We start from the raw sequence: 27,888 nt of genomic DNA on the forward strand, positions 1-27,888 counted from the left end.
CAGTAATTTACTGTTTACACATTACAGTAGTGGTACTGTACTTATAATATACAGTAAGAATTATATTTGATGTCTAACGGTCATCATAGCTGCTTCATCGTGGTTCCCTGTTTCTGTATTTTTACTCCTTTAGTGGTTAACATATTTTTAAGGCAGAAAGAGAGAATGTACTTTTGTTTTTTTCACATCCTAGCTAACATTAATGCAGTTTATCTAGCTACGTCATCAAGCGGCTTCGCTTCCAACCAGCTTTTTCCCTCCAAGTGCAGCTCTGTCTCCGTGCTGTGGGCTCACACTGCTTCAGCTCTTCAAGACAGGTAAAAAAACACGTCTTAGAAAACTGTTTGAAGCCAAAACCTAGTCTGGAAATGTACATTTTAGATGGAGTTAACGTAGCTTATAGCATCATGCTATCATGCTATAACTTAGCATGATAGCATGAGCTCGTTTGTGCTGGTTAGCCTGGTAACATAACGTTACCTTTACGTTACTAACTCTGGTGTTTTATATAACTGGCATATTGCAACGTTATAAGTTACGTGTCTGTAAATGAGGTGAAAGAAAGGAAAATATGATGTTGTTATTTTTTGAGCTGGTTCGGAGTTAACGTTAGCTAAGGTGCTAATTTTACCGTTGAAGGTTTTAGCTTGACTTTTGCCGCTTAATCTTCCTCGGGCCTTTGGGTTGAGATGAGCTCAGTGCTGAGTGTCTGTTAGCATTGTTGTTACATCCTTTGTCGAACAATATAACCTTAACTGATAATTGATCCCCCCCCCTTTTCTTTTTTTTTTTTTTACATCTAATGACTGTTCATTTGTTTAAACCATGACCTTGCAAATGTTAAAAGTGCAGATTAGCTACGATTAGCTTGTTGTTGCGCAACACCCCCCCCCTCCTTTCTGTCTCTACTCTCTCACTCTCGTACTTCCTCTTCTGAGAGGGGAGATGTGCTACCAGCTCTCCGTCTAACGGGTCCGTTGAGTTTCCTAAATCTGCTGGGATTTACCCTGTCCAGAACTGAAGTAAACTCTGTTTAAGCTGGTTTCGAGAAACGATTCGCCTGGTTATCTGACGGCCTACATCCAGGTGTCCCACCCTTCTTCCCCCTGTGAATTAGCCAGACTGAGCAGCCTACAACCAACTAGTTTCACAGAGCACACCTGTTAACGGTCGCTCGTTCTCTATTTTACAACTTGCATTTGTTATTGAACCAGGTAGGTTTTAGTGACTCGGGCGAGTCCCAAGGATGAGGTTTTAAATATGGGCTACCAGCAACCTAAAAACATTTTCCACCTCTTCCTCTCCAGAATCAAACATCACAGCTATTTTACAACCATCAAAGAACTTTAAGGTGACTCATTAACTGAATGTCCACAACATCTTTAGATTTTCTTTATGCTAAATATTTTATTAGTAAGGCATTTTTGCAAGGGTCAGTACAGCTTAATTCAGTAGCAGAAATAATCAAATAAGTAAAATCAATCATCTAGTCTATCTTTCCCTACTGCTGATACTGAGTACTAAAAAAGGAACCTTAGAGAGAGACGGACGGAGTTTGGCGCCTCGAACCCCAGACCTGGCTTGATGATGAAGAAGGTGTGGCAGCAGGAGGAAGATGTTGATCGGCGAAGGCCAGGATCTCCGCAGGTCTGATGAGCCTCCTCTCCGCATGGATGCTGAGGTCACACAGGACTTGGTGCTGGCAGGAAAAAAGGCACCAGTTCTTCTTCCTTGTCTTTGTCTTCATCTTTGTCTTTGGGGTCTGAACCCAGCCGATGAGAGAAGTGCGATTCGAAGCCACAGATTGTGGGTCAGACGGGTTGGTCTCCATGTGCAGGACAGTCTCCGGCTCCGTGGCCCCGGCTCTTCTTCAGCTGCAGAGTTCTTTGTCCATCTCGATCTTGGCTCGAAGCTGCCCGGAGGATCCAACGAACGGTTCCTCTTTTGCACCCACCTTATATAGGGTTTATCTGTCTGCTTAGACAGATGATCTCATATCCGTCACTGTCTTAAGAGACATCATGTCATGATGTCTGTGCCAATGTCTCAGGGCTGCTCAACCTCCTGTTTCCATATAAGGTGCTGATCATCTCTGCTCTCCTGTTAGTTCCCCTTTTTCCCTTCCTGTCACCTTTCACCTACCATCTACCTCCAACATATCAGTGATGTTTAATTGCAGTTTTACAACCTTTTACACCATTTCAAGTTCAATGTCAAAATCACATTTATATCACATTTATTTTCTTTAGCTTCTCTGATTTAGCATTCATTTATAATTTTATAACTATAACTTATTAATTATATTTATTATAATCTTAATGTGAGTTATTACAGATGTTTTTCTGAAAAGAAACCAAGAATAATACATGATTCTAATTATTTACTACTAAAGTTACAGTTACTTGTTTTTCTTGTAAGTGTTCTCACAAATGTAAGTGTAAGTATTATTACAATTAAACCAATATTAATATAAGTATTTTACTTTGAATCTTATCAAATTACTAATAATGTTTAGATTTCATTCTTTAAAACTTTCATGCTTTAAACTAAGAAATAGTCTCAGCTATTTTTATAAATCTGCAGGCTGGAAACTTCCTCTTTTTCCAGGAAACCTGCTTTTCCTGTTTCATGAATCTCTCTGACTGACTATGATTTCTTATGATTAGATAGAAAAAAGTAGAATTAAAGCAAAGTTTGCATGAGACAAAAACAACACACACAACTAGATTTATTTTATTGACACTTAAGTCTAATGTTGGGCCTTGATGTCACTTGAGTGATTCATTTTAAAGATAACTTTATTATTACTGTTAAACTAAAATCTCCAGCATGGGGAAGTGGGATGAGCTCGGATTTTCTTGACAGTCAGCAAGGATGAATTTCTAACTTTGTTCTTGTTTTTCCTTTTCTTCAGATGACTTTTTGTTTTAACTCCCAAGCTTTTTCCCTCCAAGTTTCTGTGCAGTTCTGTCCTGCTGACTGCTAACATAGCTTCATCTCTTCAAAAGACAAGACAACAGGTAAAAAGCTCTTCAAACATATTTGAAGCCACAAAATAGTCTGGAAATGTAGAGGAGCAGCTAACCTAATCTATAACTTTGAGCTTGCTACAGCTGGTTAGCCTGCTAAAGTACCATTACATCTCCAACATAGTGTACAAGAGTCTGTAAATGAGGACAAAGGTGAAAAACATTAAAGTAGTTTCTGTTATTTTTTGAGTTGGTTCAGCCACAGTGGCAGGTGGACAAAAAAAGTTAATTTCCAACCCTGGTTACATATAAGGACTGTTCACATGTTTAAACCATGCTCCTGTGAATTTAAAGTTAAGTCAGTACTAACAGGTGCAACTATGTACAGGTGTAAATTCTGCAGCATTTGTACTTCAGAATTTACAGAATTTTGTAGTCATGTGAAGAAACATCAACACACAGCTAATTATCGGTTTGCATGTGGAATAGAGCAATGTCCTGCTTCCTTCAGAACATTTTCTGCATTCAGGTCCCACATGCACAGGAGTCACCGCCATTGCAGAAGTCAGACTGAACACTTGTGGAATGTAATGCTTTAAAAAATGCATTTAGCCCCACAAACTGTCATTCACATCCGCTGTTTCAGAGTGGTAGCAGGATGTAGGGGTAAAGTCTAGTCTAGTCTCCGGAATGAGGTTCTCAAAAACCTGTTGTAATCTGGGTGAACTGGCCCTTTAAATATAAATTACTACCAGTAATTCATATTTAAGAGAGTTTTCCTTTTATGTTTTAAAGGTATCTTCCACCAAGATGTCTGTTGAAATGGAAATGACCTTGCCCACTACACCAAGGGTAATCATGCTTGGTAAGAGGAATATTTTCCATCACTATAATTTTTTTGTAGCAATGTATGTAATTGTTATGGTAGTCTGTACTTTTACTCACTAGCGTTAGCCTGACAAGGGTTTGTCTATTTTAGGAAATAGCTTGATGTCTGCAACCCAGTGGATGGTCAGTATGGAGGAGAAGGTATTTTTCCAGCCAGACCAACTACATGACTTTGCCAGCGTCCTTGCTGTCGTTTTTGGGTCATATTATGTCTTCAATCTGGAGTATCAGGAGTCAGCATCCACCACGCTGGAGATGATACAACGGCAAGTACTCTACACCAAGCCATTTATGAATTAAATTTAATGACAGTTTGACTTATGGTGAAGAACCATAGCTGATTGCTGTATTGTACGTCTTCATTAAAAAATACAATTAATATATTTTATTTCTGTTAAAAGATTCTTTGTGAGGATCAATCCAGATGTTGGTACCAAATGCACAGCCAAAGTCGGTACAAGCCGCAAGACGGGAAGTCTTGTCAAGAGGAAAGTAGTCAGTGTCAACTCCCAGATCACCACCTTCTTCCAACAACTTGCTGAATTTGAATGGAGGACTTCCAACTAGGTAAGTATTTTACCAAATGTAAATGTTTATTATTTTGTTGTCTTTTCCTCCTATCTTGCATGCTCTGACTTTACTTTAGCCTTTTTAATCTGATTTTAATGATTATTTATAAATGCCATGTGATTCCTACACAATAGCCCTTTAGAGTAGCCTGCATCTTTTCTGTGTCCGTGGTAAAAAGTGGATGTCGCTGCATCTCTTAATAAATCACAGAAATGTATAAGTGTGTAGTCGTTTAAGTGTGGTGTATTTTTATACTATGCAGTTTTCAGTTTACTAGACACACCTTTGCAGTAATCCGTCAGCACCAACAAAATGACTAAAAAGATTGTTGTACTTCATCGTCCCCTTGGGGACATTTATAGTACGCAATCTTTTGAATTACTGAAGACTGACTGACTGCTTTTGCCATAAACAATCCAAAAACCTGAAGTGAAGCCAGTCCTGCTCATTCTTTATGCAGCTTCTATTATCACTTCAGTCCAATTGATTTTTTTTTAAACAAATGATCAACTTAATGCTGCTTTATGACAAAGATTTTATGCATGTGAACATTGTCACTTCAGCTTAATTTGTCAACCTTCCTGTCGATTTGAAAATGTAGATAACTTCCTGACCCTCTCATGACCTCCCACATTGTCTGTCTTATTCTTTACAGTTCAGCTTCCACAAGATGGATCCCACTGATTTTGTTTGACGAATGGAATAAAAGTTCTTCTGATGTAGGAAATGTGTTCTATGGTTTTGTTGTTTTATAGCACATTATATTGTATTGTGACATTGTTCTTTATGACATTGCGAATATGTAAATGGATTTTATTTCTACAAATCTGCTGAAAATAAATACCTGTTGTTATTCACAGTACTTGGACTAAAATTTCTTTTATGAAATTTTTCGGTTTATGGTAAAATATTCTTATCTTAAAAAATGTAAACTTTAATTTACAGTAAACCTGACATTATGTTGTGAAACAAGTTTACAGTAGACCAGCTTTACTATAAAATACAATTACTGTATTATACTATAAACTACATTTACAGTAAAGCAGTTATAACTGTAAAGCACACTCACAGTAAAAATTAACTGTGAAATATAACAGTAAAGGTACTGTAGAATGGTAATTACAGTAACTTGCTGGCAACAGTGTTGCCAGTAAGTTACTGTAAAATTACAATAAAAGGTCTAACAGTGATGTTTTTAAAAAATGTGGTGTCTATTGGTCTGAAGTAGCGTTTATATTCGGTGCAGGTTATACAAAAAAGGAATCTAGTAAATGGAATTTGTTAAATTTTCTTATTGGACAGGCGAAATTTTCCATTTATATTAGTAGAAGAAATAAACTAAATGGTGTTTCGGGGGAAAAAGTCGACAGGATGTTTATTCTGATGGTAAAACAGAGTAAAAGCAGAATTTATGTTCTTTTCATTGATGAATAACTTGATGTATTTTTTCTCTTTGTGGTGTTTTAATAATGTTATATGTTCTGTGGTTGATAGAAAGCTGGTTTTCAATTCAATGTTTGCATGAAAGAATGAACTAAATGCTGTCAAAATGTATTTTTATTGAAAAATAAATGTGGTGTTAAAAATCAAATCTTTCTCTCTCTGAAGGTGATCATGTTGGAATGTTTTTGGTGTTTTGATCATTTCATTCTAGTTTGATTTTTCTGGGTTCTTTAGTCTTTCTTTCATTAGACCAGTCTAGTTTTACTTTAGTTCAGTTCTTGAGTCTAGTTCATTGTTTATTTCTTAGTCCTTGTTACTCTAGTTTAATTAGCTCTAGTTATTATTTAATAGATTTATTTCCTGTCCTCTCAGTTCATCAGTATTTAAACTTTTCTCTGTTTCTTCGCTGCTGGATTTTTCTTGGTTTGATGTGTTTTGTTCTGCCCTGGCTCCCGGTGGTTTGTCTGTATTTTGGTGAATCTCATCCTGACAGAAACATTTCTCTGTAGTAACATTGATGGCGTTTTTGCATATTTTCTCCAGGATCTGCTTCCTGTTTCTGCTGTGACTCCAGAGGAAGTGAAAACCGTCATACGTAGCTGTAAGAAGTGTAGACCATCTTGTTCATGACCGCCATCTTGTTCAGCGTGTCCACATCCTCCATGGTTGCTATGGTAGCCAGGTCTGAGTTCGTCCTCCTGCAGTAACTCTGAGCGTCGGCCCAGGTCATCGGCTCATAAACGAAACGATATCCATGAGACGAAGGAGAAGAAACGACGCCTGAGAGACGCAGGCAGAGTTTAGTTCGCTTCACCGAAACTAAAACTTACTAAACGTTTCCAAACCAAAACAACAGAAGAAGTCAATAAATTACAAATCAAATGAATATTTCTGAGTGAAACTTGCCTGCTGCAGCGGTGATGAAGAGGAGGAGCACCTCCATCCTTCCTCAGCTGGTTTCTGCTTTGATCAGAAACTTTCTGCCTCTCGGCTCAAACATCCTGAATTATTGGCAAGTCAAAACCATTCAAATCAGCCGCATTTCCATGGACAAGGTCAGATAAAGTCACGATGAAGGTTTCTCCTCTTCCTCCGGATCTCTGCTAAAGTCCTGCTGTTGCTTTAAGGTCAGAGTGAAAATAAACGGGTTTAAAAACTTTTAGTTTGTTCAATGTCTGCAGAAAAATCTGAACTTTAACCTCAGATTTTATCCAGCGCCAAAATTTATATTAAATTCTGTTCAAATAAAATCCCAAAATGATCTTTTAGAGAAACAAACTGTTTGACAATTAATTGATTTAACTTATTTGTGGCTTAACTGATGATTAAAATATAATACATTTCTGTATTTTGAGTAAACATATTTTTCAGAGTTGTGTCTTCAGAAGGTTCTGGTTTTTATTTCTGCTGCAGAAAAATAAAAGTGTTTGTGAGTTAAAGCAGCGCTGAGGGAGAATCCATGTGAAAACAGAAACATATTCAGCTTTAATCCCGGTTTAAACTCAGATGTTAGTTTGAAGCTGAGATTTTCTCAGGCTGATGTTTTTAAAGCAGAACTTGATGGATCTGAATAATCAAACATGAATCTGCATTTAGGATCTTCTGCTCTGTTTTCAGCTCAAATCATCCTGGAGATGCAAAGCAGAACAACAGGCGAAGGACAAACGTTGTTATAAATACACAAAGTTAAATCACTTAATCCTAACAAGTCGTATAAAAGCTTTTTGGAAATTCATGGAAATTAAAACTCTTATTGGGTTTCATTACAGTCAGAGGAAACCAGAGCTTCACAGAGTGTTATTCCTATTGGAGATTAAAAATCACCACAATCCTCTTTAGTAAACAAGCTAAACAAATTATATTCAAACCTGAGAAGGAACCCGAGTCGCCGACGATTCAGTCATATTAAAATGAGATCCGGTTTCCTGAGGACGGGATGGAGGATCTGGAGGATCACATGATCACATTTCTTAGCTTAATTCAGCAACTATTTTACCTTCAGTGGCTAGAAAACTGCTATAAATATTAAAACTGACTTGAAGAGAAACTTCCTGAATTAACACCTTGAAATTGGGCCTCTGTCTCTTTAAGAAGCTCCTGCTCTTTCTGAAGCTCCACCTCCAGGAAGTCATCCAACATGGCTCCTCTACTCACTCTTTAATGTTTTTACCAGCGTTACCAGCAGCTCCTGTAACGAGTTCAGCTGATGTTTGCTAATTACTGCTGGCTAGTCTGAAGGAACAGAGTGGGGGAGGAGCTGCGGCTGGAAGGCGGGGCTAAGTCCACCCAGGCGTTTACAGCTGAATGGTTGCCATGGAGATGAAATGATTTCTGAACCAGGAAGGGATCAAAGCAGCACTGCAGGTTTGATTTTTATTAAATATTAAAATATGATGTAAAGATCAAAACAGATGATTTTACATGAAACTGTCCCTTTAAAAAATGAATCTACTTTCATTTAAACACATTAAATGAATCCCAATAAAAACATTTTGAAACATTGTTTTCATGTTTAATAAACATAAATTTTTTTAATGGAAAACATTTCAGTGAATCTAAAATCATAAATTAATTTTCCAGGTGAAAAACATCAAACTGCAGCGATGAAGATCAGAGCTCCGCTCGTTTCCATGGAAACATGCAACTGTTTACATCTCATTAATAACCTTCATGATGATTATGAACCAGCTTCCTCAGGTCTGCATCATGTAACAGGAAATAACTGAAGTGATAAAATGTCTGTTATATGTTGTGAATTCATGATGTTCAGAGTATTAAGAGCCTGTTTGGTGTTCAGATGGATCAGAACCAGGAGAAAGAAACCAAGATGTCATCAGTAGTGTAAGAGCCTTACTGTTGAAATGAGCAGTTACTGATGTGGCAGGAGCACACGGCTTGGACACCTGGGTGGTGGGAGTGTCGAGGTGGGCGTGACTGTCACTAAGGTATGAATGGGAGCCATACTGGCGCGCTGATTGTATGTATGAGGAAGCGGGTGCGCCGCTGGTGGTCATAATTTCTGTTGACCGTGTTGTAATGTCGCTTATTGTTGGCACCATCGTATGGTTTAGCCTGGTCAGTATGTGTCAGTTCATGTAAAATCTGAAGTATGACAGTCAAGTGGAATAAATTGATGATTGCAACAACAACCTGAAGCGACTTGGAGTGTATTGAAGCAGGCGTCGGACAGTTTAAAATTCACCGCGTTAACCCAGTGCGGCCCTCTACAATACCGCTAGTTTGCCGCACATTTAAGTAGTTTATTAAATATATTCAAACCCAAACACACGGATCTTCTCCTGGAGCTGCTCTTCACCTGTTCTCCATATTGCTGGAGTGGTAAATAATGACTTTTTATTGTAATATAAATCCCAGTTTGATGTTTGTGTTGCAGTTTGACCAGGATGAGGAGGATTGAGAGGAAGAAGTCAACCTGCTGTTCCCGCTCAGAGCCACCGGGGGGCGACGTCACAGCGCCATGTTGTGTGAGACTCTTATTGGTTTACAGCCTTCAGTTGGATCTTAATCATTACATTTCAGAGCTTCACTCTTAAAACATTCAACATTTGATCATTTCATGTTTTAATAATTGACTGTTTTCATGTGAAGTTCAGGTTTAATTCCCACCTCTAAGCTACAGCGTATGATTATTATAAACCCAAATCAGCCAGGAAACGAACTGAGACTTTATTCTGCTCTTCAGTTTTGTCCTTCGTCCTTTTTGAAGATTTTTCCGTCGGAAGTCATCCAGCTCAGTCTGACGTTTCCGTTCAGCTCCTGATCCTGCAGCTTCTGCTTCAGCTGAAACAAGAAAAGAAACTAAAGTTGAGTTTGTTCATCAACGGACCCATCAGTGTTCAGGAAAATAAATGTCTGCAAGTTTTCCTGTCAGCCTGGGAGCAGCAGAGAACCGCAGAGTTAGAAAATGAACACGAAACAGAACCGAGACAAAAAGAGCAAAGATCCAAAAGACGGAACAAGAGGAGGAGGAGAAGTTAGAGCTGAAACATCTGAATCGTTTCTTTCATCTGAAGGAAACATGAAACGAACTCTGACATGATGTTCTGGAGCCGAGATCCGTTAATAACTGAAGACGGATCGTGACCTCAGGGTTCACCTGGTTCAGAAACCCGTCCAGCACCGCCGGGTCGCTCAGGTCCAGAGAGGAATCCTGCAGAACCTTCAGTCTCACCACCTTCCTAACGATTCCTAAAGATTTGAACAAAATCGAAAACCAATAATGAACTCAGAGCCTCATGAAGCCTCGACCCTGATAACTTGGACCTATGCTGGTTGGTTCTGATTAGCTCGGGTCCTGTAAGCCAGAGGTTGACCCGCTGCAGGCGGCCGGTACCTTCACAGATCGCTCCGGCGTCCTCCTCATGGACGCAGTTCTGCAGCCCAAACCCGTTGTGCGCGCAGTCCGTCAGGCTGCTCTCGGTACCGGAGCAGACCAGGTCGTCCAGCATGATGCTTCCAGCTCCGGGTCCGTACTGGGCCCCACCTGGAGCTTCATAGGCCCGGTCACAGCCCAGCTCCCTGCAGACCACCGCGGCGTCGCTCAGGTCCCAGCCGTCATCACACACCGTCCCCCAGGCCTGGTTGTGGTAGACCTCCACCCGTCCAGAACATCGGCTCGGACCCGCCAGTCTGACCGGGGCGCCTGTTGGACGAAACGTTTCTCTGAGTCCGGAACCAAAACAGCCGTTTCCCCAGCGGGACTGACCCGCCAGGTGGAGACCGGCTTACCGCAGACCACCGCAGCGTCCTCAGCATGTCCGCAGCGGTTCGCCCCAAACCCGCTGTGGCCGCACTCAGTCAGGTCCACTTCGGTTCCGGAGCAGCTCATGTCAGCTAACCAGACCGGGCCGGTTCCTTCCCCAAAGCTTGCGGCGCTGAGGGCGGCCTGAGGCGGCCCGCAGCCCAGCTGCCTGCAGACCACCGCGGCGTCGCTCAGGTCCCAGCCGTCATCACACACCGTCCCCCAGGTGTCGTTGAACAGAACCTCGACCCGCCCGGAGCACCGGGTTGGACCGGTCAACCGGATCTGGGCTCCAGCTGAACGACACACCAAACATTCACTTCTTTACATCTGAACTGGAATCAAGAAACAGAAGTGAGTCTGAATCTGTTTGGCTGTAATGCGGCGTTTCCTACCACAGATGGCGCCAGAGTCTTCACTGTGATCACAGTCCTGAATGCCGAACCCGGGGTTGGAGCATCCGGACAGGCTGACTTCCCTTCCTGAACAGCTCAGGTTGCTGAGCCAGATCTCCCCGGTTCCCTGGCCAAAGTAGGCCGAGGTCGGAGCGCCGAGCGCCGCGCCGCAGCCCAGCTGCCTGCAGACCACCGCGGCGTCGCTCAGGTCCCAGCCGTCATCACACACCGTCCCCCAGGCGTCTCCATGGTAGACCTCCACCCTCCCTGAACACCGGGTTGGACCCGCCAGTCTGAACTGGGCTTCTCCTGGTCCAGACCAATGAAACTGGTTTTATTATCTGTCAGCATTCCAACCTGAAGCAGATCTACACCACACGCTCTGAAATGTGAAGAAAAACATGGCGGACAAGCCAGAGCTCCATCTGGTTTGGTTTGAAAAGACAAATATCTCAAAGATTTGGTCCATAAAGAGTGATGACAACACCATACTATCAGCTGCCGCCATGTTGCTACTAACTGTGTTTATTTCTTACTTCTTTTAACATGTTGTGTTCAAAGAGACGCTCTTTGCTGCCCCTAGTGTCTATCAGTTGCAGTTGCAACGAGCGCACAGAAAATAAAAGCAGGTAAAGTTTCTGCCAGGTTCAGAGCGTCAGGCATAAACCAAACTAAAGTCAGGACATAATTTTTGTTTTTGTTCAGCCTGAATTCACTGCAGGAAACAAAACAAATAATGTTTGAAAAATGCTGAGCGAACTGCGCAGCTTTGTAAATCTCTCCTGATCTCATGAATCAAACTGACCGGCTGGGTTTGATGCTGAGATGAATCCAGTTTTCACAGAAGTTTTTATCTGCAGTCATTCATGGCGTCTTACCTTCACAGATGACACCAGCGTCTTCTACATGTCCACAGTTATGGCTTCCAAATCCTCTGTGGAGACAATCAGCCAAGCTGCTCTCGGTTCCTGCACAGGCCACGTCGTCCAGCCAGATCGGGTCGGTTCCTTCACCAAAGTAGGCGACCGTGGGGGCGCTCTTTGGGGGGCCGCATCCCAGCTGCCTGCAGACAACCGCGGCGTCGCTGAGGTCCCAGCTGTCATCACACACCGTCCCCCAGACTTCATCATGGTACACCTCAACCCTCCCAGAACACCGAGACGGCCCGACTAACCTGGTCTGGGCGTCAACGACTGAGAGACACAGGGGAGAAACTGGAGATATAAAGACTGCTGGTTGGAGGAAAACATCCATCCATCCATCTTATTCCATCTTATCCGGGGTCGGGTCGCAGGGGGTAGCAGCTTCAGAAGGGAGGCCCAGACTTCCCTCCCCAGCCTCTTGTTCCAGCTCCTCCTGGGACCTGAACTCCTCACCAGGGAGGCGTCCAGGAGGCATCCTGACTAGATGCTCCACAACTGGCTCCTCTCGATGTGAAGGAGCAGCAGCTCTACTCTGAGTCCCTCCCTGATGACTGAGCTTCAGCTCTCTCTTCACCACGACGGACCGGTACAGCGCTCGCTTGACGGCAGACGCTGCGCCAATCCGCCTGTCGATCTCCCGCTCCCTTCTTCCCCCATTCGTGAACAAGATCCCGAGATACTTGAACTCCTCCACTTGGGGCAGGACACCCCCCCTGACCCGGAGAAGGCACTCTACCCTTTTCCGGCTCAAGACCATGGCCTCGGATTTGGAGGCACTGATCCCCATCCCGGCCGCTTCACACTCGGCTGCGAACCGCTCCAGCGAGAGCTGCAGATCACGATCTGATGAAGCCAAAAGGACCACATCGTCTGCAAAAACCAGAGATGAGATCCTAAGGCCACCAAATCGGATCCCCTCAACACCTTGGCTGGTCTAGAGATTCTGTCCATGAAAGTGATGAACAGAATCGGTGACAAAGGGCAGCCCTGGCGGAGTCCAACGCTCACCGGAAACGAGCCCGACTTACTGCCGGCAATGTGGACCAGATTCTGACACCGGTCATACAGGGACCTGACAGCCCGTATCAAAGGGCCCGGTACCCCATACTCCTGGAGAACCCCCCACAGGGCTCCCCGAGGGACACGGTCAAACGCCTTCTCCAGGTCCACAAAACACATGTAGACTGGTTGGGCGAACTCCCAGAACCCTCCAGGACTCTGCTGAGGGTGTAGAGCTGGTCCAGTGTTCCACCACCAGAACCAGAACCACCCTGCTCTTCCTGAATCCGACCGACCCTCCTCTCCAGGACCCCTGACTAGACCTTTCCAGGGAGGATTAAGAGTGACATTCATCTAAATAAACTCATTTTAGAGAAAGTCAGGCAGAATCATCAACGATGCAAATTTCAGGCAAACTGCTGCTGAGACTCAGAATCAGGATCAGCAAAAATTTGAATATTGGCCCAAATATTGAGGATGTGGATGAAATTAAAAATTTATCATATTTGATCAGATCAATAAACAGGATTTGATTTCTGCTGAACTGAACTGACTCCAGAAAACCCAGTGGACCAGGACCGGCAAGTGACTCCTGGTTCTGGTTCCTCTACTCTCTTCCTCCAGACTCTGAGACCTTCAGGTTCTGGTTCTGCTCAGCCCGGGCCAGGCGGTTCTGATGGACCCATCTGTGCATGGCGGATCATGAAGTTCTGACTGCAGCTGAGGTCCAAACATTTTGGATCAAACTTATGAATGGATTTCATTTGATCATTTTATCTGCAGCTGCACATTTTTTTGAACCACACTTTTTCCTTCCACTCAACTTTTAATGAATGTTCTTGGCTTCTTTGTGGAAAGTTTCACCGACTTCCGTTATTGATCCTGTACAACAACGTGATCATAGAATATTTCTATACTAAAATCTTTTTTATTGTTTCTTTCAGAGAAACTGCTATGAAAATAATTTATTCAGTTTTTAAAGTAAAATAAACTTTGTAATGATATTTAAATTAACAGAGATAAACATGTTTATACATTTGGAAGATTTTTTTTCCATCTTTACTTTTTTTATGAATACACATCAAAAACTTTTGGATTCATTCAGAAACAACCTGAACTGCTTTAGATACTTTGTCTCTTATTTCTCATCACCTGTCCAACAGTTTGCTCTCTGTTGCTGTGACGACCAGCCCCCCACCACAGCTGAGGATTTGAACCCATTTCCTACCTGCTGTTGCCGTGACGACCAGCCCCCCACCACAGCTAAGGATTTGAACCCATTTCCTACCTGCTGTTGCTGTGACGACCAGCCCCCCACCACAGCTGAGGATTTGAACCCATTTCCTACCTGCTGTTGCCGTGACGACCAGCCCCCCACCACAGCTGAGGATTTGAACCCATCTCCTACCTGCTGCAGCCAGCAGGACCAGCAGGATCGTCTCCATTGTTCCTCTCCAGTCTGATTGCAGGATTTCAGCTTCTTCACTTTTACCAACAACATGCAAAATTTTATACAAACTTATTTGCATTTCAGGGGAAAGTTTATTTTGACACTTGGCTTTAAAAGAACAAACATGTTGAATCTTATTTAAATCCCAAATTTCTCATCTGACTTCAGCAGCAGAACAACAAACAGCAGAATCCAGTTTTTAACATTTTCTTCTTGACATGAAGCTGAAAAACTTGCAGATTCATCCCATAATAATCAATGTACTGGTGATTATTTACCAAACCAAACATCCAACCAAAGTTCCATCCAGCCACTGAGGTTCTGAGTCCAGTTTCTGTACGCAGGTAAAAGAAGTTCAATGTCCAAACGTGTTGATTGTTCTGGATGATTCATTTTTCTATTTCACTAAACTATTACAGAGTTCAAACTTTCCTTTGTTCTCATGCTGCCTCTTGCTCTGGTAAAACCACAGGCCCCAAACCCAAATGCCTGCTGGTTCTGAACCAGGCCCGGCACTAATGGAAAGTGGACCGACCCACATTACTTCCTGTTTTAGAAAATAAATAAGAAAACACAAAATAAATTAAAAACAATCATTAACCTACAAATAAACTCTGTAAATAATACAAAAAATATAAATTTAAGAATAAACTAACAAAATTCAAAAGGATCAAGAAATAAAGAATCAATAGCTCCAACAATCAATATCCTCAGTCAGACATCATTTATCAGGTTTTCTGATTGTCTCCTGTTTCATCAACATCAAACTGATGAAAACTAGTTTGTGTTTGTTTTTCTGTTTGACATAAAAAACCTAAAAAAAGAACCAAACAGAAACGATCCAGAAGCTACGGAACGAGTTTGGTGCCAGAATTAAAATGAGCTTTTAATTAAAACCTGGGTTTGAATATCCCAGTTACCTTTAAGCTGTTTTAGCTGTGAAAACATTTTCTGTTGGGTTTAAAGGGACAGTTTGTGTTTCCTGCTTCCTTCAGGCTGTTTTCCTTGGTTTCCATCAATTGTTGCATTAGTTGCCGCCTGCTCGTCTTTTTGCATGAGCTGCATCTGCATCACAACTGCTGGTGAAAACATGAAGACATTTTCTTAATTGTCCTTTTCTGTCCTTTCATAGACATGCTTCCATAATTACAACAGTAATCATGCATTTCGTGTGTTAAACAAACATATTTGCATTTAACAGTCTGCATTTTCTATAGCATCTCCCATTAAAGCACAATTACCTCCCAGAAAGGTCAAAGGGCAGATGCTCATGTTTGCTCGAACTGAAGATAATCACAGAAATTTATAAAGAAAATTCCAAAGAAGGAAATTATTTCATAAACAAACAACGTTTTGTCTTTTTGTCTGTCTGGCTGCTTCCTGCAGCTCAGACTGTCTCCATTCACTTCCTGTTGGTTCAGCTTCTTTCTCAGGTAAAATATTCAGCAGACATAAATTAAGCGGATCTTCTACGCAGCCCGACCTCGGCTTCAGAGGTGTTTTATTTGGCTGCTGAAATGTCAGAGAAACAAAATGGCGTCAGGAAGCAGCAGCAGGTCGAAGATGGACAACAAGAGGATCTCTTTAATCAAGTGAGGATCCGCTGGACTCATCTAAAAACAGGGGCAACAATTCCTGGAGCGGCGGACCGAGAAGACTTTTCCAGGTAGGAGCTGCTGCCGTCATGCTAACGCGGTCGATGCTAACCTGTTTGGCTTGTTTGTGCTGGGAGGTTCTGGTTCTGGTTCTGGTTCTCTGCTGACAGTTGATGAGCCAAATGAGCTCAGAAGGATTCTGCTGTGGTTATAATCCATCCTGTGGTTTTCTGTTTGCGGAGCTGCTGTGGTCACTTTGACACAACAAAAATGTTGGAATCTGAATTTCAAGTTTTAAAATCTGTTTTAATGCTGCTAGAGAAAGGAGCAGGTGACTAAAGATGGCCGCCATCTTTAGTCACCATTTTCAGCCATTTTTGGCTGGTGAAGTTACAAAACAAAAGGAAGAACATTCATCCTAAAAAATAATTCTGAGGCTTAGTACAATATTACTTTCCTGAACCTTAATTGAGATCTAAATATTGAATTATATTTTATTTTGACTATACTGACAAATGTAAATACTGAGGTAATATTTTGGGGTTAAAGTTCCTCCAATCTCACGTTTATTTTGTTTGGTGCAGACAGTGGAGCTTTTATTTTAGTGAAAGTAGAAAATATGAGTTTTAACAGGATCTCAGCTGCTTCTCTGTCAGTAGCTTTATAGTGCTTCATGATGGGACCAAAATAATGAAGACAATAAATAATCTAAATTACATTATTCCAGAAGTCCTTGTCTTTAGTTCAGCTGAAGTTTTCTGATAGGTATTTTCTCAACCAACATAAAAAGAACCACAGACAACATTTATTATTCTTCAGCCAAGCTTTCGCAAAAGGAGAAAACGCAGCGAGTCGCTTCTACAAGCTGCCGCTGGAGCTCGACTTTTATTTGGGAAAGAAGGAAGTGGATGACGAAGAAAACAAGTTTTTATCTTTGCACACAGTTCATCTAGTTAAAGATGGAACAAGCAGAGATGTTTTGTAAGGGTGAGTCACAAAACCCAACATAGTATCAGTTTACACACAGACACACACACACCTGTGGGGGTGTGTGTGTGTGTGTGTGTGTGTGTGTGTGGGCTTTGTGTGGATTGCCTTTGTAAATCAAATGACGACAGAATATAAAAGATAGTCTCATACAATTTATCAGTGATCAATCTGCTTTATTAGAGTGATCTTTATTATTTACAGTTTTCTAGAGTCAAACAGCCAATCGGCTCCTCATTACAGTTAAAATCCCCCACAGCTGCAGTTTCATATTTCTGCACATTTATTCTACTTCAGAAAACGATCCGACACAAACGGAACTACAACCCAACGAATCTGATCTTCAAAATACTAAATATTACTAAATAAATGTTGAGCAGTTTGATCCAGAACTAAACGTCGTCTAGTTTGTGGAAAATCTTCCCGTCCTCCTTCCTCCTAAAGTGAACTTTGACCTGTGGGCTTCCTGCCTGCTGCTGCAGCTTCACCTCCTGCTGGAACCAGAACGTTAAGATAAGAATTTATCAGTGATGTTGGCACTGCACAGAGTTTCTCCTGACCTTAATGCTTTTGGATTAAATGCATAATTTGCACAACAATCTGGAATGAGACGGACAGGAGGGGAGGAGTCATCATCTTATCGTTTCTTTATTGTTGCATTTTGGTGTTTTTGGTATTTTATTCTTTTCTCTTAATGATTAGTTATTGAAATCTTTTGTATTCAGATCCTCCAGGAGAAACTTCCCAGTTCGAAGATCATCTGGGGACCTGAAAGCTCATAAACATCATTCTATCTACCCCACAGGATGATGCTGCCACCTCCAACCTGCCCTCAATAATCTGGGATCCACTCAAGTCTCTGAGACCTGATGAGTCTGGGTCCGGTTCTGAAGGTTCAGTTCAATACGATTCATTTATTAGACAATTGACAAATTAAAAAATCATCTGAATTCAGATATTTATTGTAATGGTGCTCATTATTACTTATTCAAATTAGTTTAAAAAGTTTCTAAGGAAACCCAGCAGTCTTTGACTTGCAGCGTTTTCTCCTCCTGACCAGCAGGGGGCAGAAAGACGTCAGAATCTTTGGTTCTGTTGGATCCTGAAATCCTGGTTTGGACCTGAAACCTGCTGCAGCTTCCTGTTCAGAAACATTTGAATGTGTTTATGAACGCTCCTGTGTTTACCTGCTTCAGCAGGTCTGCCAGCACTGCAGGCTCTTCCAGGTCCAGACTGGAGGTTCTGACCAGCTTCACTTCCAGAACCTTCAGTTTTACTGGAGCTGTGATAGAGAAAAGCTGCATCAGTTCTGATTCACTGGTTTATGATCCGTTCATGATTTCATCCAGCAAACTGAAAACACGGACCAGACCCGGGAAAGTCACCAGACTGGCGCTTGATTTGGGTCCGTCTGGATTCTTTTGATTTGTTTTTAACTCAATGAAAGTATTAAAAGTCACGTCAGTAACTTCAAAAAGTTGCTTCAGTTTCATGGAGAGGAGAAACGAGACGTTGAGATTTAAAAAATGACTTTTGTCTGCAGACGTCTCACCTGTTGGGTTTCTGAAACGACCTTTAACCCCTGCAGGTTGCTAATCTGAAACTTTGAGGCCTGTTTTCTACATTCAATGGCTTCATTATCCGTTTTATTTCTGTCTGGTCTGGTTAGAAATCTCACTTTCAGAATCTGTAAAGGACTCAAAGCTCTCCAGGTGAGGCTGTTCTGGCTTTGTCATAGGAAGTCTTACTTTCAAACCTTTTCTTAGTTTCTGTATTTGTTTTTATTTGAACATTGAAATCATTTCTACCAAAGTAAAGCTGAATCCTGCTGGAGGTTTACCTTCGTAACAAATAAACGCTCTCTTAATGTCGCAGTACTCGTCCTCCCAGCTTCCTGACTCTTGGAAATACGCCACTGCACAGACGCTGGTGTCGGTGCTTTTGTCGGGTTTTCCAGATTTCCAGTGTGTGAACAGGAACTTGCTTCCGTCCGCCCACTTCCACTGGCCGGCGTTGTTGTAGAGTCCGATCCAGGCTCTCTGTGGGGAGTCCAGAGAGAGAGCAGAACATTTCCAAACGTTTCCTGTCCTCTGAAGGTTTACCTCAGAATCTGACCTCTGACCTCACAATCCCTTAGAACAGTCTTTCTCAAACTGTGGTTTGTCGACCACTGGTGGTCTGCAGACGCCCCCTTGTGGTCTGTGAGGTACTGCATGTAAATAACCTTTGATTTGCTGTGATGTGCGCGATGCTACAGTTGGCTTACCAAAGGACTGTGTTGAAAATAGACAAATAGCAGTTAAAGACCAGGAAGAGAAAATATGAAAATATGGCAGAAAGTTTCTCAGGGTGGGTTGCAGAGTTTTAGTTTTTGAACCATTATGATACATAATGGTTTGTAGCTGTTCTGAATGTGACATGACAGTGACGGGACGGTGAACAGCGCTGCGCCCCACGCTGACTAACTGCATCTTATCACCCAAAATAAAACCATTGGACTATCTACTGGCTGAAAGAAAATGTTTGTTTTTGCCGAAGCAAAATAACCCTAAAACATTGTTTAGTCCACACAACACTTGTGGTGAAGAACTTTTTTGGTTTCCATGTATTTTCTTTCAGAGTCTGTAAATAACTCGGATCGCCCCAAGTCGACGGTCACATTCACAGAACAGAACCACCTTTCACATCAGGAGGAACAAAAACAATCAATTAAGACACTAATATTTTCATTAAAGGTTATATAAATTTATTAGGCCTGAAAAAGTTTGAAAAATGCTCAGAAAACTGATTTTCAACAGAAAATGAATGTTGGAGTCAAAATGTGACAGGAAGTGAAGTGAGCAGCTTCCTGAGAAACGCAGAGAAGCTGTAACTAAGCAACCGACTGAGCTGGGCGCCTGAAACCGGAGGAACATCGCTCATCATCTGAAATGTTTCCCCTCCTGGCAAAACAACCGAAACCCTCCGAGTCCGAGACAACTGGGTCAGTTTGTGTTTATTTCCCTTCAATGTACTTCTGATTTCTTTATGTTGGTCACAGCGCGTTAAGCATGGCGCGTTAAGCATGGCGCGTTAAGCATGGCGGTTACGCTAGCATTATGCTGCGGTTTATGTCAGGCTAACATTAATGAACCACATGGATGTCAGTGTTTTTGTTTCAAACTGCGTTACTAGTGATTCATTTTTCTCACCATTGTTTGTCCCTTTAGATGCTGCAGCCTGAGCAGGTGTGTGGGCGGGGCCAGCCCAGCACTTCCTGTTTAAATGGCTCTGATGTCACTGATGACATCACTGGGTTCTTCCAATGGAGGGTTTTCCTTCTTTATTTTGTTTTCTTTAACCCTTTGAGTTGTCCTCTATCACATTGCATTTCACAGACCAATTTAGTTACACAGATGAGTTTATAAATCAGATTAATAATCTTAATTCTCTTCCTTTGTTTAGATTTTATTTGGTTTCTCCTGTTTTCTCAGGTTTGGTCTGATGAAGTGCAGCTGTGTTGCCAGTTTGTATAAAACCAGGAGGATTTATGTCAAACTAAAGATGTTAAACAATAAAATCCCCAGAAGAATCTGGAACTGGCTGATGATGCTGCTGTGTCTCTTTCACCCTTTGACTAGACCACTTCAGTCCCTGACGATCAGCTACAAGACACTCTGGAGAAATCTGTGATTTCCTCAAAGCAAAACCACTTTACAGTTTCCTTGGGCAATCTCCAAGTCTGACTACAAATTCTCTATTGGTTTGAGTTCTAGGCTTTGACTAGGCCACTCCAATAGATTTAGATGTGTCCCCTCAAACCGCTGGAGTGTTCCAGTCTCATCACTGACCGGCTGAAACAGCTTCTGCTGAATATCCCTGTATTATTATCCCCATCCCCGCAGCATGATGCTGCCACCATGAAATCAGCTGTTTCCTTCAAAACCTTCTGACTAATTCCAATAATAATCTGAACTTAGCTGGAATAGATTTATAATGTTTAACTCAATAAAGAGTTAAACATTGTTTTTGAATGTTTAACGTTGTTTTTGATTTGTTTTCTCTGCAATAAAAATCAGTTAAGATGATCATTTGGTAAGAGTATCAATCCGCCGTCCAATTTTAGTGATTCCACTTTGTTCTTCTGTTTGTTCCTCACAGTAAAAACATTTTAATACGTTTAAAATCAGAAGGAAATCAGCAGCTTAAACAGAAATAAATTACATTTGATCCAGCTGGTATTTATTCTGTGACAACAGCTGAACTTACGTAGCTGAACTGGGAGTAGACCATCTGCTTTAAGTCGGCCATGTTGTTGAGGACGTCGACGTCGGCCATGTTGTCGATGGTTGCCAGGTCTGTGTAGCGCTGTCTGCAGAACGTCCGAGCGTCGGACCAGCTCTTTGGGTCGTAAACAAAGTGGTATTTTCGTGCAGGAAGTGAAGAGACGGCGCACACTGCTGCAGATATAAACCAACATGAGAAAAACTGTTACATTTAATTAATCTTGAAGATTCAGTCTGAATATTTCTGTTGACAAACCTGATGCAGCAGCGAAGAACAGGATAAAGTTCTCCATGTGTCATCGGCTGTTTGCTGTTCTGGCTGAAACTGTTTCATTGTACATCACTTATGTACAAAAACAAACAGCATTTGCATTTTCTGTGAAGCATCATTTTCATGTCAAACAAACTCAAAACACTTTTATTTACATAGTGAAGGTCATGAAACTCAGGCGTTTTCGTTTCCCTGACGAATCAGTCCCTCCCTCTCTGCTGGTGGGATGTTGAGCCTAAGCTAATACTCGACTCCATCCATGTGTCCAATTCACATTTTCTAGAATTAACAGGAAATATTTCTAAAAATCTGTTTTAATCTGATGTATCAAAGTTATCAAAAGTTTTTAGCTTCACAGCATGTGGGCGTGGCCGCAATATGTGGGCGTGACTACAGCATGTGGGCGTGGCCGCAGCATTTGGGCGTGACTACAGCATGTGGGCGTGACTACAGCATGTGGGCGTGGCCACACCTCGAAGTCTGACCAAAAGTATGAAGATGGAAGAACTTCCACACCAACCCAGCTGCATCACCCTTTGTGTCTCATAACAGAGCAGCACCAACACATTCACACGGTCAGCTGGTGACATCACGTAGCCCCGCCCCCTTTCAACAGGAAGTCACTTATTCTACTGCTGGACGTCTTCCTTTTACTGTTTCACCTGACTCACCTGAGGGATAATCTCCAGGCCTCAGTCATAAAAACCTGATTGGAACATTAAACAGCTTCTTATCAATAATCAATCGCTCTGATGTCGTTCAGCCATTGCCAAAGTGATCAATGATCTCTACATAAATCCAGACTGCAGTCAGAAGCAGTTCTGGTACCGTTGGAAGGTCATGAATAAGATCCAGTTGAAGTAATTTTACACATTCCACATTTTGAGTGCAGAATAATAAGAAAAACATTGTTTACATGTAAACAAACCCCTGAAAAGCATCTTAAATCAATATTTCTGCTCTGGAATAAACCACATCTTCTCCAGCAGCATATTTATTCCTTCAGGACTTTGTTGTTTCCATCAGGGTTCAGAGGTCATGACCTTTGGTGGACAAGGGTTCAGCTCTTCACCAGAAATGATCAGAAAGTTGTTTTATTTCAAACTGCTGTGATGGACTAATGTGGTTTGTTTTCCTGACTGTCCCAACAAAATATAAAGTCTGAATAATTTCATTTTTTTTCTGTATTTAAAAATGATTTAATCTGAAATGAAAAAAGGACAAAATCTTAAGGAAGAAACTGGTGTTTCCGTCTGTTTCCTGTTTCAGTGTAAAGCTGATTTCCTAAGGATCCACTTCCCCTCAGCATTTAAAGCCCCCAAATATCACAAATCAATCACCCTTTAAAGACTAAAGATAAAATATTAACTTTTAAACCACCATTTAACCCAAAACCGATTAAATGTAATGATCCAGTATTTAAAGTTCATCTTTCTTCTTCTTTGGTTTGTGGAGGATTTTTCCGTCTGGTCGTTTCCTCCAGCTCACTTTCACGTCTCCTTTCACTCCGTCGTCCTTCAGCTTCTGTTTCAGCTGAAACACAAATACGTCCTGAATATTTATTATCATTTCCCCCTCAGATTCACCAACCGGCTGGAAATGTTTATGATGTGATATGATAAAATAAAAGATGATGACCTTGATCAGGAGTTCCTCCATCATGGCGGAGTCATCCTCCGTCAGAGACGATGGAAACTCCAGCTGCAGTTTCACCAGATGCTTTGACTGGACCGCTTTTAGAGAAAGAAGATTTATGATTTATTGTAATGTTATGTTGCAGCGATGAGACGATATCAGACAAAAGGAATATTGATGTGCAACATATTTTTACTCAAGTAAAAGTAAAAAGTATCCATCCTAGAAATTACTCCAGAGAAAAAAGTATTTGGTAAAAAGTCAACTCAACTACCGAGTACCTGATCAAATGATCATGTTCTTGCTGCAACGCTTCAGTCTGGAACCAGGATTAGTTGTTTGGTTGGTCAGTTATTGGCTGTGAAGTTGACTAAAGAGTGAAGGATTCCTCACCAGCGTAACAAACGAAGGCTTTCTTCTCGCCGCAGCTCCAGTCCTCCCATTTCCCAGCGTTCCCAAAGTTAGCAGCAGCGCATCCCTCCTTCCCGTTGTGATTGGGTTCGTCTCGGTTCCAGTTCCTGAAGGAGGAGTTCCCTCCATCCGCCCACTTCCAGGAGTCTCGGTACAGACCCATCCAGGCCGCTCTCTGGACCAAACCCTGGATCACCTTGTTGTCAGACAGGTGTCTCACGCCGGCCAGGTCTCTGTAATGTTCTCTGCAGAAGCTCTGAGCTTCAGTCCAGCTCCGTTTGGTACTGCTGTAGTAAAACGTAGGATTTGTTCCTGAAAACAGACCATAGCAGTCGAACAAGAAAACCTGTAGATTGATTTGAATCGCTGAGGAAAACAGAAGAAGAGTCTGTTCTTTGTGTATCTGAGGAATCCTTACCGCAGACATTGAAGCAAACCGTGTGTAAGGTTTGAGAGCAGGACACATCGTACCAGGATCCATCTGCACTTAATGCACCACAGCTCTCTCTGCCAAACTTATTGTTGGGTTGTCCAGCTGCCCAGTTCCTGAACTGGTTCTGATACTGGTCTGACATGGACCACCTCCAGCTGTTCACGTCTTCATGCAGTCCGATCCAGGCCTGCTGGAGACATTCAGAGGCCACAGTGAATTCCTCCTCCAGATATTTAGTGTTTTAATTGACGGCGTTTTGCTTTCAGCTCATAATGTGACTCTGCTGTCATTTTCCAGCTCATCTGTATCTGATTTCCTGCTTCTGGTTGAATTCCTGAGCACTTAGCCCCTCCCACCTTAAATAAAACCAATCAGAAAACTTCATCACGTGAAAGGAAACATACACTGGTTCTTCCTGTTGCCAGGTCGTTCAGCATCCTCACATCCTCCATGTTGGTGATGGTTGCCAGGTCTTTGTGATTTTCTCTGCAGTATCTCTGAGCTTCTGTCCAAGTCTTCAGCTCATCAACGATTATATATTCACGTGTAGGAAGTGTTGAGTTCCCACAAACCACTGCAAGGAGAAATATACATCTGAATTATTTTAGCTAAAGCAAAGGTTGAGCCGGGAAACTTCTGATCTGGATTAAATATGATTCATTTTTATGCATGAACGTATTCATATGGATGCAGTGATGAAATAAATGTGAACTCAAGGCTGAGTTTTACTTGTCAGCTCTCTTTGGAGACATTTTTATGGGAACAGCTGAAAACAGAAACATTAACACTGTTATTGACGGTGGCTGAGCAGATAAGCTAGTAGCTTTGTGACTGGAGTGTTAACCATGTTAGGATCCACTCTTGTCTTGTTTCTGAAACGGAGATAATCCCACATTATGGATGCGGTTTAGTGGCTGATGATAACTCAGGTAATCTGATCTTGGATCAGAAGTTAAATTATCTTGTATTGCATTGTAATCTGGTTTTTAATATTTTAATTGTCGCTAAAAACATAGCAAAGTGTCATTAAGGGCTCCAGGATATTTCAATTTCACTTTAATCCAGTGAAACCAGTGAGTTACTGGTTTGATGAGTTGGAGAGTAGTCCTGAACAAACGTCACAACAGAGAACCGTATTTCCATCAGTCTGCTCTGAGTCAGTCAGTCGACGCATGGCTCTGGTTCTGGAACCAGTCTCCTTGAGAGGGGCTGGACATACTTCCACTCTGGAGTTGCCCAGGGAGAGAGGCGTCGGGCAGGAGTGGGCATACTTGTTGCTCCCCATCTGGGCGCCTGTACATTGGGGTTTACCCCGGTGAACGAGAGGGTAGCATCCCTCCGCCTACAGGTGGGGGGACGGGTCCTGACTGTCGTCTGTGTTTATGAGCCGAACGACAGTTCAGATTACCCACCCTTCTTGGAGTCCTTAGAGGGGGTACTGGAGAGTGCTCCTCCTGGGGACTCCCTTGTTCTACTGGGGGAGTTCAATGCTCACGTGGGCAACGACAGTGAGACCTGGAGGGGCGTGGTTGGGAGGAACGGCCCCCTGATCTGAACTCGAGTTGTGTTCTGTTGTTGGACCTGGAGGGGCAGATTTAGTCAGAGGACTTGACTGAATCTCTGGTCCTGAACTGTGAAATGTCTTAAGGAAGATCTTTGGTCTTCCTGACTCGAGTTAAAAATGAGATCTGTGTTCAGAGACGGTTTTCAGTTCCCACTGCCTGCATGTTTAGATCCGTCTCTGATCCAGATCACCTGGTTCAAATGACTGCATGACCTCCTCTGCAAGCCATCTGGTACTGCAGCCATCCAGTGCTGCAGCCATCCGGTGCTGCAGCAGTCTGGTAATGGCTGCATGTTTTAGTCAGGAGAAACATGCAGGGCAGCAGGACCCTGATGACCAGAACTGGGAAACGAGGTTATAGACAGTGGCGGCATAGTTACTTTGAAAAAGTAACTTTAATCAGATTACTGATTACTTGATTTGGAAAGTAACTAAGTTACATTAAAAGTAACTTTTTTAGTTACTTTCAGCAGCTGCTAACAACAACACTGTGAAAATTACTTTGATCTTTGCCAAAATTTAATTGCAAGTTATTTTATAATGATAACATCAACAATGTGTCTCTACTTGTACATTTGAGCTGAAGGGGAAATTGTTTAATGGTTACAACAGTACAAAAAAAACCTTTGGTGATTGTTACATGTTTTTGTATGATCCACTATTGTGTGGAAAACTATAAAGAGGATTTTAGAGACACCTCTCCCTGCGCTGTGTTTGCTGTCACTGATCTCCTCCTGCGGCTCCACAACTCAAATGACTCCTGCACAGATTAGTGACACTTATCTTAAAATGAATAATTATAATAACGTTTAGTTGCACAACTTTACAGACACGTTCTTTTGCAGCTGTTTTCATGCTTATTGTGCTTATTGTCTTCATATGAGTCTCGACGTTTGCAGTTTATTAACTTGACATAAACAAAGACGCAGCGGGACGGATCATCAGGGAAATGATGGGCAGGGAGAGCCTGACTAAAACTGCCTTAATGACAGACAAATTCTGGGGCTTATTATGTGTCTCTGCTTATTTCCAAGCCCAAATGAGCAACTTCACCTTCAAAAACGAGCCCAAAAACCGCAACCAGTGACTCATTAAATCTGCAAGCGACTTTAGAAAAAAAAACAAGCCTAAAGCTGCTTATAATAATCGGACCTGGCCACAGAAACTCAAATTAGTTCCTGTTTTCCCAGCAACAAAATGCGCATCTCCCTCCATTGTTTATGTTTGTGTTGCTGTTGATACTGTTGCATAGAAACGGCGGTCGCTAACCAAGACTCGAGGAAATAAAATTTAATTACAAAAGAAAATAGTAAAGCGCAGTGATTTGGACAAGTAACTTTAATCTGATTACTGGATTTGAAATAGAAATGTGTTGGATTACTCCTTACTGAAAAAAGTGGCCCGACATCACTAGCTATTGCGTATGCAATCCATAATCAACAGAGCAGACTACAGGCTTAATGGTGGCTTACCATTGTAGCAAATGAATGGCCTCTGTCCATCACAGTCCCAGTTCTCCCACTGTCCAGAGTTTCCCAGGTCTGCTGAAGCACAGTGCTCACCAGATCCACTAGGTTCACTGGATCTCCAGTAGCTAAACGAGAACCTGCTTCCATCCACCCACATCCAGAAAGGTCTGTGGAAACCAATCCAAACATTTTGTCCTGCTGGTATCAGCGTCTGGATCTTCTGGATGTCTGTCATGTTTCTGACTCTGGCCAGGTCTGTGTAATGGTTTCTGCAGTAGCTCTGAGCCTGAGTCCAGTTCATGTCGACGTTAATGAAGGTAAACTTAACATCTGAGTCTGAAACAAGAATTTTATTAAGCAAAACAGCATCAGAGGAAAACAGCAACCAATGTTTAAACCAGTGTTTCCCAACCCTGGTCCTCTAGGCTCACTGCCCTGCATGTTTTAGGCATTCCCCTGCTTCAGCAAACTTGATTTCAATTGAAGGCTGATGAACAGGCTTTTGCTGAATTGCAGTCATCTGAATGGGTGGCTCTAGTTCTGGAATCAGTCTCCTAGGGGTTGGACATTCTTCCACACTAGAGTTGCCCCTGGTGAGCAGCACCAGGCAGGAGTGGGCATACTTGTTGCCCCCCATCTTGGTGCCTGTACATTGGGGTTTACCCTGGTGAACGATAGGAGTAGCCTCCCTCCGCCTACGAATGGGGCGACGGGTTCTGACTGATGTGTTTATGCACCAAACAGTTCAGATTTTGAAGTCCCTGGAGGGTGTACAGGAGAGTCCTGGGGTCTCCCTTATGTGAGTCCTGGAGGGGCGTGGTTGGGAGGAACAGCCCCCCCGATATGAACTCGAGCCGTG

General features: G+C 42.3%; 2 protein-coding genes, 2 long non-coding RNA genes and 1 pseudogene across 6 annotated transcripts in view; 2 read left to right on the top strand and 3 right to left on the bottom strand.

The window, feature by feature from the left end:
- Window positions 1-198: 198 nt before the first annotated feature.
- LOC114141117 (uncharacterized) lies at window positions 199-4,030 on the top strand. Of its 2 annotated transcripts, XR_003594774.1 has the most exons (4): window positions 199-317; window positions 2,915-3,020; window positions 3,765-3,834; window positions 3,949-4,030. It is a non-coding gene; the product is annotated as an uncharacterized LOC114141117 (long non-coding RNA). The 2 variants fall into 2 exon arrangements; XR_003594773.1 differs by having other exon boundaries at window positions 200-317; window positions 3,765-3,990.
- A 228-nt stretch (window positions 4,031-4,258) lies between these two features.
- Window positions 4,259-5,154, top strand: LOC114141115 (uncharacterized). Its single transcript, XR_003594771.1, has 2 exons — window positions 4,259-4,424; window positions 5,083-5,154. It is a non-coding gene; the product is annotated as an uncharacterized LOC114141115 (long non-coding RNA).
- A 3,279-nt stretch (window positions 5,155-8,433) lies between these two features.
- LOC114141183 (scavenger receptor cysteine-rich domain-containing group B protein-like) lies at window positions 8,434-14,394 on the bottom strand (annotated as a pseudogene).
- Window positions 14,395-17,190: 2,796 nt separating this feature from the next.
- Window positions 17,191-22,115, bottom strand: LOC114141111 (L-selectin-like). Its single transcript, XM_028011558.1, has 5 exons — window positions 21,503-22,115; window positions 21,230-21,420; window positions 18,822-19,020; window positions 18,169-18,263; window positions 17,191-17,475 (listed from the first exon to the last, which is right to left on the bottom strand). The coding sequence occupies exons 1-5, from the start codon at window positions 21,537-21,539 to the stop codon at window positions 17,374-17,376; spliced, it is 624 nt and encodes a 207-aa protein (XP_027867359.1). The 5' UTR covers window positions 21,540-22,115; the 3' UTR covers window positions 17,191-17,373.
- Window positions 22,116-22,899: 784 nt separating this feature from the next.
- The window catches only part of LOC114141101 (macrophage mannose receptor 1-like), a 23,951-nt gene continuing 18,962 nt past the window's right edge, over window positions 22,900-27,888 (bottom strand). The window contains exons 6-11 of one of the 2 annotated variants that reach the window (XM_028011539.1): window positions 27,033-27,365; window positions 24,401-24,570; window positions 23,982-24,186; window positions 23,546-23,875; window positions 23,156-23,250; window positions 22,900-23,050 (exon numbers count right to left, since the gene is read on the bottom strand). In XM_028011539.1, the coding sequence (XP_027867340.1) occupies window positions 22,937-23,050; window positions 23,156-23,250; window positions 23,546-23,875; window positions 23,982-24,186; window positions 24,401-24,570; window positions 27,033-27,365 (1,247 nt within the window). In that variant the 3' untranslated portion in view covers window positions 22,900-22,936. Of the gene's footprint in view, window positions 23,051-23,155; window positions 23,251-23,433; window positions 23,876-23,981; window positions 24,187-24,400; window positions 24,571-27,032; window positions 27,366-27,888 lie in introns of both variants that reach the window. The other variant, XR_003594770.1, reaches the window with a different exon arrangement.

This window comes from Xiphophorus couchianus, chromosome 24 (assembly GCF_001444195.1).
Source record: "Xiphophorus couchianus chromosome 24, X_couchianus-1.0, whole genome shotgun sequence".
NCBI classification, from domain to species: Eukaryota; Metazoa; Chordata; class Actinopteri; order Cyprinodontiformes; family Poeciliidae; genus Xiphophorus; species Xiphophorus couchianus.

Bases quoted from the DNA above. Each gene is read 5' to 3' on its own strand.
- LOC114141111 (XM_028011558.1), bottom strand. From the start codon at position 21,539: ATGGAGAACTTTATCCTGTTCTTCGCTGCTGCATCAG. The intron at 18,264-18,821 runs GTAAACCTCCAG...TCTCTATCACAG, and splicing joins AGCGTTTATTTGTTACGAAG to CTCCAGTAAAACTGAAGGTT. The intron at 17,476-18,168 runs GTAAACACAGGA...TTCTGGTTCCAG, and splicing joins TGGCAGACCTGCTGAAGCAG to CAGGAGGTGAAGCTGCAGCA.